Source organism: Stegodyphus dumicola, chromosome 2 (assembly GCF_044657685.1).
Source record: "Stegodyphus dumicola isolate Sdum_Otavi_A_Nest chromosome 2, ASM4465768v1".
Classification (NCBI taxonomy): Eukaryota; Metazoa; Arthropoda; class Arachnida; order Araneae; family Eresidae; genus Stegodyphus; species Stegodyphus dumicola.
Window position 1 is genome coordinate 59,633,551 of NC_140769.1, and position 12,284 is coordinate 59,645,834.

General features: G+C 30.9%; 1 protein-coding gene across 4 annotated transcripts in view; it reads left to right on the plus strand.

Moving 5' to 3' along the window:
- Positions 1–12,284, plus strand: part of pod1 (coronin) — a 155,444-nt gene that overhangs the window by 93,218 nt on the left and 49,942 nt on the right. For all 4 annotated transcript variants that reach the window (XM_085810696.1, XM_085810693.1, XM_085810694.1 and 1 more), the window contains exons 18-19: positions 935–1,164; positions 4,636–4,826. In XM_085810696.1, coding sequence (XP_085666822.1) covers positions 935–1,164; positions 4,636–4,826 — 421 coding nt within the window. The remainder of the gene's footprint in view (positions 1–934; positions 1,165–4,635; positions 4,827–12,284) is intronic.

The following is a 12,284-nucleotide window of genomic DNA, read 5'->3' on the forward strand; positions in this document are numbered from 1 at the left end:
TTCTTCTGCTAGCCACTAAGGAATATTAAGCCAATGATGTCTTTGTCATCCTTTTCCGGAACTGTTTTAAGAAATGTTGATATTGATGTTCGATTAAATTCTTCCCTATAGTATGACTCTTCCCAGATTTAGGGATGAGTAATGTAATTTGATAGCTAGCCTCAAGAGTACGACTAACAGTTGCATTATGAGCTGTAAATAGAGACTTTAATGTTACTCTTTTCTCAAAAATTTCCCTTAAAGTTTGAAAATAATTCTTAATATGAGGATTATGTTTCGCTTTCAAATATGCCTCTAGACAAACTTGTTTCATTGATTCGTTGGTCAAAATTGTTGGCATAAAAGATAAAAAGGTGATTGCTCATCGTATCTAGCTGGTATGAAGCCAAATTTTAAGTATTACTCCGAAATACTGATGAACCTTTTTCTTGCATGCACCGCTCATTTCACTAAGGGCTGAAATGAAAATAAGATCAATTAAAAACTTCATGTGTCAGCCATTTAAATGCCCTTTAAAAGCATTTAAATGTCCATACCTACAGCAAAAATTCTTTATGAAGTATTTAAAATGCACCGCAATTTAAAATCTTTTTTACGTACACATCACTTACATTATTCTTTATTTGGAGGAATAAAAAATGAAATTTCGAAAAAGTTCGACTTTTTGAAGAAAATTTGGAGATTTGACCATCCCCTTTCCCTTTAAAATCTGGACGAGTATATTTTCAAATTGCTCCCTTTAGCAACCGAATTGCCCACCTGTGGGGCTTGGGCCTACCATTGGGAAATACTGGTCTAAGCAGTCTAAAGTTGCTTGCTTTTTTGGGGGATGGGGGCTAATTTTGAATGTTATATTGGTTGACTTTCGTTTGGTTTGATATGGATTTATTTGGGTTTACAAATATGACATATTCGTCATTTTCGTTATTTTTAGTTTGTGATTCCGGAGATGTGCAGGTATGGATTATACCTGAAGAAGGTCTTTTGGAAAAATTAGAAGAGCCAGCCTTTTCTTTTAAAGCTCATTCAGAAAAAATCAATATAGTAAAATTCCATCCTTGTGCAAAGGGTATTATTGCAACTGCATCATCAGATCTTACTATTCGTATATGGGATCTCGCATCAGAAGAAGAAAAAATTTGTCTAGTTGGATTTTCTGATCAAGTAAGAATATAAATTCATAAAGATTCACATATGTATGGAAAAGTGTATTCATTTCAGTTATTTTAGAAAAATTATGGAAAATTTTAAAAAGCTGTTTTGTTAGTTATTATACAGAAAGTTAAAGAATATATATATATATATATATTGCTGTGAAGTATAATGAAAAAAATGAAATTTTTTTGCAATTTGAATGCAACATTGCTACTGTATCTGCAAATGTAAATATTTATAAAATGTGTTAATTACAACAATTAATTTAGCATGCCATCTGATTATGTTAGTCATACTGATATGAGATGGAATTTATGTAACACCTATTTAATAAAAAGGAATTTTCTAAAATAAAACAGAGAGACAGTGTGTATGTGTATATATATATATACACACACATGCATAATAAGGTCAGTATTTTATTTTTAGTTATTGTTGTAAATCCTTTTTTTCTTTGTTTACATTTATTAGAGCTCATATTATTTCCTGTGATTTGATTCGAGTTACTTTATCAGCTATTTAATATGATCAAGGTAACATTGATCAAATTAAAGATATTTATAATTTTTTAATATATTTTTTTGCTGGTGAGAACTGCATTTTGACATGTGTAATTTATGGTAAGGAATTCTTTTGTAGACAACTTTTCAACAAAGTACCATATATTCTGGTGTATAACGACACCAGTATATAATGCACACTTATGATTTCAAACTTTATATTTTAATTTTCATGTACATTTGCCGTATAATATGCACCCTTTTCTTTACAAAGATACATGTCTGATACTCTTATCTTTTGAAGTCATTTGTTGAAAAATTTTTCTCAGGCTTTGTTTTTACTTAGCTATTTGATTTTCAGTGAGAGCAGACCCTTTTTTTCTCTTGCTTTCATCGTGCGTAGTTTGCTTAATTTTGATATCTGTAGATTTTAATTTGTATATATATTTAATAATTATTTTTTCTAGTCAATAATTAACTGTAAATGCTATAGTATTTTAATTATTTTTCTTATAAATTTTTAAATTGTGTAAATGGCTCGGAGAGGCCTCAGCATTGCTGAAGCAATGAGAGTTTCCTTTTTTTCCCCTGGTTTTTTTTTGGAGGGTGTAGAGTAGCAGTCCTCCCCATGGTGCATCCTGGGTAATGCTAAATCTGCTACAGAGATCAGATTCTACTAAATCATAGACAAAGTATTTTACTGTAATACGTGCTTCACAGCAACGCTCACCTATTGCAGCTTGTGCGGCTCAGGGTGTTCGTTTTGGACACACCCACAAAATGGAAATGGTTTGTGCAAGCTTTGTAAAATTATACTTGCATACTATCCTAGGCCTAAATAGACTGCCTACAAATATTTTTGGTAAAATTCCAACTTTAAAGAGTAGTGTGCCGGAAAGGATTAATGTGGGCAAAAAGGAATGCTAATGAAAGTAAAAGCTTTAGGGCAACTTAAAGTTATATAGTCAGTGTATTGCACAGAATAATTTAGTTCCATGACAAGAAACAAAAGTTTCATACAAGATTCCCAAAGATTTGGACATAAATTGTTAAGTTTCAAGAAATATGTTATTGACCAACAAAGGGGAAAAAAAAAAAAAAAAAAATCACTGTCATTGATTCGAAATATGGATGAAATTCCAATTATGTTTGATATGACAATAAATAAAAGAATTGATATGAAAGGAACAAAAAGAGCAACAGTTCACAAATAACCTCACTTCATCGTAATTCTTTCCTGTTTAGCGAATGGTACAAAATTAAAATCCATGGTTAAAAGAAAGATTATGCTGAAGTGAATTTCCCAAAGGGTTTTTTCATTCATATTCATGAGAAAGGCTGGATAGATGAAAGTGGGGTGAAATTGTGAATAAGAAATGTTTGGTAAAAGCATCCTAGCCTTAAAGAATCTAGAAAATCTTTTAGTTTGGGATATATTGGGATACCATCTAATGAATAATTCAAAGATGTTGTCAAAAATGTGTAAATACAGGGATGCCAGTTATTCCAGGCAGCTTAATGCTATTAGTTCAACCTTTAGATTTGTTAATCAAATATATCATTTTTATATCCAGTGTATAATGTACACCCATAAATTTTTATCTTATTTCTCATATTAAAAGTGTGCATTATGTGCTGAATGTATGGTAATTCAAAAATTGAATACATCAAAAGAATTTAGATAAATGTTATTATAACAAAACTGCAAACATGTTTGTAGGATCCAGGTGTATAAGAAGTACAAAAAGAAGTTAAACCAGCACCTTTTTGCAGTGCCACAGGTGATTGAAGTATTGCTGAGCATAGCTACTTTTTAAGCTTCCACTCCCGTTTTGAGGAAGAACACTCCGGTGGATGATCCAAGGGTCTCAAATCCCTCTTTCCTTATCGCCAACCACTCAAGAAGACTTACAGCTAGTCATGTGTTTTGAGTGCCCCTTTGCAGCACAGACACTATATACTTATGAACATCCATGCTTTTCTGGGATTCAGACTAGGGCTGATCGATACGACAGTCAGCAACACTAACAACTACTATATCATTTGGGCAGCAGTCCAGGTATACAGTATTAAGTTACTGGTGTTCCTTAGGTTTATTCTGATAGGGTAAAAATCAGATTGTTAAAAAGTATTCAGTATTGTATGGCTAAATGTGGTGAATGTAAATAATAGTCCCCAAATGAATCAAATAAGATAGGCTTTTACACTATATTAACTTTGATCATGTGAAACATTTTAGTATGAATGTAAATTTTCATGTGAGCCTCAGTTTTATACAGGTTCAAAATTACAAAATATGTCATTAAATAAAATTCTGTGTGAAAGAAATAGGAGACCATAACAAGTGACGTTAAAATCAAGAGTGCATACGAGTCAAAAATTTAGATTCTGTAAGGTAATTTTATGTCTGGCAAAACATAAAAATATAAGTACTAGTTATAAACATGCATTTGAAAAAATTCTAATTTTTAAAAATTGCATCAATTGAAATTTAATTTTTATGTGATCTAGGAACTCATATTTTGGTAGCGTCTTTTCCAGTTATGGGGTTTAAAGTGATTTAAGTTTTAGTTTTGACAATGCTTTTTTCAGATCTTTTTCCTTACCCCCATATTACACAGCATTTTAAAAGGAAGGCTTTTTTAAAAGAACTTTTAGTGAGATAAATAATAATTTTACTTGTTAGAATTTTCTTTGCCTTGCTTTGGTCCATTAAAAAAAAAAAAAAAAACTCTGTTTTTTTCTGGATCATTGTTTTGTGACCAGAATTGTCATAATCTAAATAACTACTTTGTTTTATTCATTTCTTGAATTGAAATTGTACGTCTTTTCATTGTACGTCTTCAATTGTAATTCACCGGTCATTCAAGAGATATTTAATTGTGCTGTATTTTTACTGTATTCTTAATCACCTTTTAAAGCCTGAAAAATGAAATAATTTTTTAATGCTAGATCTTACTGATGTTTATTATCTACTCAGATTTTAAATTTATCCTGGAGTCCTGATGGTTGCTACTTAGCCACTGTTAGCAAAGATCAGAAAGTCAGAATCTTTAAACCAAGGTCTTCTTCTGAACCAACTGAAAAAGGTCCTGGGCCTCAGGGCACTAGAGGAGGCAGGATTGTTTGGGTATTAAATGGTACCCATTTGGTTGTAACTGGTTTCAGCAAGTAAGTTTTCTTAATTAAGTTGTTGTATTTTCAGGTAATTGTTCTTCAGAACATCTCAAAATGTGTTAGAAATACTTCTTTTAAAATAATTATTAACTTAATCTTTCATAAATTTTAATTAGACATAAAACTATTAAATCTGAAACTAGTTTCTAATGAACAAATAAAATTTTTTCACAGTGGACTAGTTTCACAATGAACTAATGAAAATTTTATTTATTCATTAAAGTAGAGTATTACTCCTCTAAAAGAAAATCATAACAGGTAAAAAAAATTCTGCAGCTAGTACATGATCCCCCACCAACTGATCCTGGAGTCTGGATGGTCCAATTTATCCTGAAGTCCATATCTTAACATGAAATTGGCAGAATAGGTACAAGCTTTAAATAAACTGTTATTTCCGGTTGATCATTTATCAATAAAATATAATTTGTTTATAAACTTTATGGCTCAATGTTAATTACAGTCAAAAGTCGTTAATTCGGACACCCATAATCCGGAATGATCTATAATCCGGACCTCAAAGCTAAAATCTTTCTGCGCATGCGCCGCGTTGGCACATGCGCACAGGCGTTTTACGCGTGCGCGTAAGACTTTGACTACTGCGCATATGCGTGTGCGCAAGTGCAGAATACGTTTTCGCCTGCTCGTTTAATGTATAACGGACGGTGTAAGCTAAAATTATCTAATTATCTATTTCAGTTAATGTTAATGATTGCGTTGTTCCTTAATCTTCGAATTGGATCCCGCTTATTATTTTTTGCAGATTGTAAGAGCAATTTTATAAAAGTAAACTTGAACTTTCGATTATGTCAAATAGAATTTCCGATGCTGGAGCTCCCAAAGGATCTAGAAAACGAAAGTATGTTTCGATGTCCATCAAACAAAAAACGAATTGCTACAAAAAATGGATAAAGGCATATTCTTTGTTTATCTAACCGTTCCGAAATCTGTTTATCAATTTCACGCTGCTCTGCGGGGGGGGGGGAAGACGTCGCGGCGCGCAATGAACTGGAAGTTGATTTGTCAACACGATCGTTATCTTCAGAGCAGATGTTTTTATTTCATTCGGCTTATAATTCCTTACTAAATGTAGTATTTAATTTCGATTTACTCCGTCTTTGATATGATTTAAATCAAATTCCTCGTCATTATAAATACCACGAATACAAATCAAATAGTTTTCTGGTTGCAATTTTCTAATTTCGGCTATGCGTAAGGCATACCTTACGCATCCGCGCGTTGAAAGAAATGTTTAATAAAGTAAACAAATAAATATTAGGCTTCTTTTTTGGTAAATTTTGATACCCTTTAGATCATAATTGCTCATTATTTTATAAATTACGGTTTCATATTTTTAATTTTATAATTTCTGCATGCCGTCTTACCAGATTTAAACTGATGATCTATAATCCGGAAAAATCGATAATCCGGAATCGCCGAAGTCCCGACGAGTCCGGATTAAAGACTTTTGACTGTATAAACACTATTCATTTTTCAGTATTCTGTTCTCCCATACAATTTAGAGTGATAAAAATACATGCTCTTTATATATCCATTCTCATGCTTTGATTTGAAAATATCTTATCAATCATAGTATATCCTCTGGTCATATAGTGTTTCAGATTAACAAATCAATGACCTTACAATTACAAAAATTTTTAAAGCAGCATATCTTCAGAATTTCTAATAGTGCTAAGTGTTCATAGGCATTTCTTTTATATTTGCTGTACAGTCCGTAATACAGACTCGTCTGGACTTTAGTGATTCCGGATTTGGGGTTTTTCCAGATTATAGATCATGAATTGAAATCTGGTAAGATGGCATGCAGAAATTATACAATTAAAGATATGAAACCATAATCTTTGAAATAAAGAGCAATTATGATCTAAAGGGTATCAAAATTTACAAAAAAAAAAAAAAAAAAAAGCTGAATATTTATTTGTTTCTTTATTAAACATTTCTTTCAATGTAAGTTGTTTAAGTTGCTTCCTTTTTTGTGCTAATATTTTCTCTTTAATTCTATAAACAGACATAATTTCTTGTTCAGTTACAAAATTCCCCTGTTCAAGTCCTGTAATTGCTGTGGCTAGAATACCGACTAACTTGTCAATCAAATTGTTTTTTGTCACTTTCTTCACTATTGGAAGTGGTATTTTCTGGATCTAGAACCATACTATAGATTTCGCTGTCTGTTAATTGATTGATGAGTAGGGCATTGTCATTGCAATGAAAACTTCTATTATATCATCTTCATTTATTATTGCTTTCTACACATTTCTTTACAAAATCCAATAACTGGAAAATTTCACCTTTAGTTCGCGATGTCCGAAAACCTTCAAATTCACGGCTATCATCTTCGTCGTCCTCAATATGAAATATGGAGCTGGCCATAAATTATGCCAAGCATTTTTTAACGTATCTGAAGACACATCCTCCCACAATCTTGCAATGCTCCAAATGGCAGATTTTATGCTAAAAAATTTCAAAAAGTCGTGAATAGTCTTGCCATTGTTCAAGAAATTTAACATAGATTTAAAAAATATTACTTTATATTTGCATTTCAGCGCATGCACTATTCCCATATTCATAGGCTGATAATTTTAGCCTAGCTTATACCGTCCGTTATACATTAAACGTGCATGCGTAAAGCATACAAAAAAAAGTTTGTGCCTTTAAGGTCCGGATTATAGATCATTCCGGATAATGGACTTTGTACTGTATTATTAAATTTGCCTGTTATTCATTTAAAAATGATAAATAGCAATAAAATTTGGTGACAACTTCCCTTTATTTGAAAAGTGATTTGACACAAAAGTGAAATGACTGCAAAATTGTGGATTGATGTACAATTATTTGTTTTGTAATGAGAGCTTGTCTTAATACGAGTTTATTCTCATTGCATTTAGCATAATTCCAAGAATACAATTAATGCTTATAAACATATGCTGTTCTCAATCACATACCTATTTGAAACACCAAATTTGAGAAGTTTTGGATTATCTCATAATACATACATACATATATATATACTATATATATAAAATGTTGTATGATCTTAAATTCATTTAGTGTGAAAACAAGTTACTACTACTTGTGCAATTGCTGCAAAGTAAGTTAATAATAATTTATTTACTAAATAATATTAATTGATTATATTATCTCCTAAGTTTAATTAGAATTATCTTAAAAGAGTGAATCCATACTAGTAAGTTATATTTTGAAAGATGTTTTGAAGTAACTTGAAAGTAAAATGTTAATGATGTTTTAACGGGGACTGGAATTAAATCATCATGAAGAACAAAGTTTCAATTGTAAAAGGAATAAATTAAAGGCAAGAATTAAATTAAATGCATGTAATCATTGTCATTGATTGGAAATTAGTTGACTTTTCAAGGGGAACAAACCAACTCCCGTTCAATGAACAATAATTTATAAATTAAATATGAAGGTGTTTCGTCTTTACTCGAGCAATAAGGCTAAGCCAAACCGGCAATTCAAGTCAGGCAAAATATTTCCGTGAATAGAAGGGATTATGAACCAATGCTGATATTCAAAGAACTTATTCCTATGAAGCATTTTAGCCAATTCAATTTTGAGTGAAAAGCAATTTCTGCAGTGAATTTCGAAAAAACTCGAGTAACCGTCCCCCGACACCCTCATGTTTATGCATTTGAGTTCAGTATTATTTGTAAAAATTAAACATTGGAAATTATCATTATGAAATAGAATTCAAAGTATAAAGTTGAAATAAGCATTATAAGATTACAAAATATAAGATAAATAATGCAAACTTTGTAAAAACAAGTCAAAAATAATATAAAAATAAAAAATATAATTAATAAAGTGAATGTACATGAAGATATAAAGGCCAGAAAAAGTATTAATTAACTTACGTTCTTTCTAGTGGGGAGTCGGCAAAGTGTTCTCTTCGCGTTTGACTCGGAAATGTAGTGTTTCCGAAAAATTCTTAGCGACAGCGGGGGCTTTGAATAATATCAGTCGGTAAGACTTGGGTGAAGTAATTTATGGTAGTGGGTGGGACTCGGAATTCTTGAGGGATGTATTCTGTGGAGTTCTTATTTGAGTGAAACCGTCTGTTAAAATTTTTTTGAAAATACTAGTGAATGGAAATTAATTAATTTCTGGCTAATTGTCGTGTCGAAACGATTAAGAATTTAAGAAAGGAAAAAAGGAATTTTCACTGTCAAAGAGCTATTTGACAGATTAAAGATTATGAAATAGGCCCATTTTTTTAGTAACAGCATAAGTCTGAAGACAGTTAGCTTTTTACAATATATACAACTGAGTAATTACACTATATACAAATCCTTCAACTGATAGTCATCCAACTTATACCGCCTTTTCAGGTTTAGGAACAAATTATCATATCCCTATCAGTTAAATGATTTAGAGTGAGTACTTAATGCCTGCTCTTTTAAGGCAAATGGTTAATAAATTAAATGGGTATTAGATTATTTTTGAGAATTTTAATAAGGAGCAAAATTTCGCATTGTAAATCTAGTGTATCTGTGCAGATAATTTTAATTCATTGTATTTGATTTATTATTGTATTGTTTTTTTTTTTTTTTTTTTTTTTTTGGATATGTTGGAATTCTAATTTATTAATTTGTTAGTATTGAAAGTGAAGTTTCTTGTTTTGTCAAAAAGTAAAAATTTTTTTTGTAGTTAATGATTTGAAGATCTAGATAGTCTATGCTATTTTGTGAATTATTAGTTTTATTAAGTGTAAGACAATTTGGATAAATCTCGGTGTTCAGTTTTACTAAAATTATTAATTGTAATAAGGTCATCAATATATCTGTAAGTACGCTTGTAGTAATTTAATTCTTGCTGTTGTAAATTTTTTTGGAAGTTAAATTCTTTGATAAATAAAAAGATATTACAGATCGAGGTACTGGAATGGGAGCCCATTGGAAGACCTCTGACTTGACAACTGTTTAAAAAGTTGATTTTGAAATTTAATCTAGTTATGAAAAAGTGTGCATTTTAGGTAGGTTTTCCATTTGTTAAGAGTCATAATTGTGAGCATATCAGGGAAGAGTTTAGGCAGATCTAGTAGACTAGTATAGATTTCTTCTGGAGGAAGTGAGGTATATAAGTTTTCAAAGTCATAGCAGTTAATGTTTTGGATGTTAATTGTTTGAATGGCATTAATGACAGAAGTGTTATTATGGATGATCCAGCAATAGTTATGATTAGCGTTACAATCGTTGAAAATAAATTTACAGATTTTTTTAAGTTGAATTGAAAAATATTGGTGTGTGGGTGTGTAGTCTACATTTTTCTTGTAATTATTAGTTCCATTAGCTATAAATCTGAATTTTAATGGTGTTTTATGGAATTTGGGATTTGCATAAAGGTTAGTAAATCTGTTGTAGTTTGTATTTAAAGTAATATTGAGTTTTTTATGAAAAGTTTTAATTCTGTTTATTATAGATGTTTCTGTACGGTTGGCTAATTGATAAGTAGTTGCGTTGAGAAGTTCTTTATGAATAATTTCTGTGTAGAATTGTTAATTTATTTAATAATGAAATGTTGATTATATTATCTCCTAATATAAATTTAGTAGAATGTATCAAAATGAGGGAACCCATGAGTAGGAAGTTTTTTTTTTAAAGGAATTTGAATGTAAATCGTGATAAAAACTTTTTAAGGAGACTTGAATTTAAATCATGAATAACAAAATTTCAAACTTTGAAAAAGAAATTAAAAATTAAAAAACGAGTAATTTTTGTTATTGATCAGAAACTAGTTGACTTTTCAAGGAGAACAAACCAACTCCCGTTCAATGAACAATTATTAATAAATGCGAAGGGGTTTCGTCTTTTACTCAAGTAAGAATGATGATGCCAAACTGGCAAATTAAGTTAGGCCAAAAATTGTAGTTCTTTGAAGTGATGGGATTTATAGCCAAAGTAGAGTATCAAAGAACTCATTCTGAATGAAGCATTTTTGCTAATACAAGATTCTCTAGAAATTTTGAGTGAAAATCCAATTTGTGTAGTAAAATTTACAAAATACTTGAGTAAATGTCCCCTGACACCTTCGCTTTTATGCATTTTAATTCAGGACTATGTTTATAAAAATAAACATAACAAACAGTAGTAATCTTAACTGGAATTATGAAATATAACTCAAAGTAATTGAAATAAACATGAGAAACATAACTATGCTTGCTATCTTTGCAAAAACAAATCAAATAAAAGTTGAAAAATTGAAATATATATAATAAGAAACAATGAAATGTAAAATGTATGTGAAATATAAAAGGCCAGAAAATGCTTTAATTAACCTTTGTTCTTTCTAGTGGGATGTCAGTAAAGTGTTCTCTTCTGTGTCTAACTCAGAAGGGATGTGTGTCTGAAATTCTGTTATGGGCAGTGGGGATACTTTGAATTATTACAGGCGGTGAACCTTTGAGAAACCATTTTTGGTGCGTGTGAGGGACTAGGAATGCTTGAGGGGGGGCTTGTTGCAGAGTTCTTATGTGAATGAAAACGTCTGTTAAAATTTTGAATATACAGTACAAATGTCTTTAATCCGGACATCCATAATCCAGAATGATCTATAATCCGGACCTCAAAACTACAAACTTTCTGCGCATGTGTCAATGCATAATGTGTTCACGCATGCGCATATGCGTTTACGCATGCGTGTTTAATGTATAATGGACGGTATAAGCTAAGCTAAAATTATCTAATTATCTATTTCAGTTAATGTTGCAGATTGTGTTGTTCCTTAATCTTCTAATTAGATCTGGCTTATTATTTTTTGCAGACTGTTAGAGCAATTCTTTAAAAAGTAAGCTTGAACTTTCGATTATGTCAAAAAGAGTTTCTGATTCTGGAGCTGCCAAAGGATCTGCAAAGCGAAAGCATGTTTCGATGCACCTCTTCCGATAGTGAAGAAAGTGACAGACAGGTTATTGAAAATGAAAAAATTTTGATTGACAAGTTAGTTGGTGTTATCGACACAGCAATTACAGGAACTGAACAAGAAATTATGTCTGTTTATAGAATTAAAGAGAAAGTATTAGCACAAAAAACAAAGCAACTTAAACAACTTACATTGAAAGAAATGTTTAATAAAGTAAACAAATAAATATTAAGTGTTTTTTTTGGGGGGGTAAATTTTGATACCCTTTAGATCATAATTGCTTATTTCATAAATTACGGTTTCATATTTTTAATTTTATAATTTCTGCATGGCATTTTACCAGATTTAAAAATATGATCTATAATCCGGAATCGCCGAAGTCCTGACAAGTCCGGATTAAAGACTTTGTACTGTATATATGTGTGAGTGTGTGATGAGAGCAAATTTAGAAGTACTGATGTAGGAACACTGACACATAGAAATGCAGAAACACTGATGGCGAAGCACATAGATCCATACTAAAGAGGAAGAATTCTGAATGCATAGAATGCAAAGCCA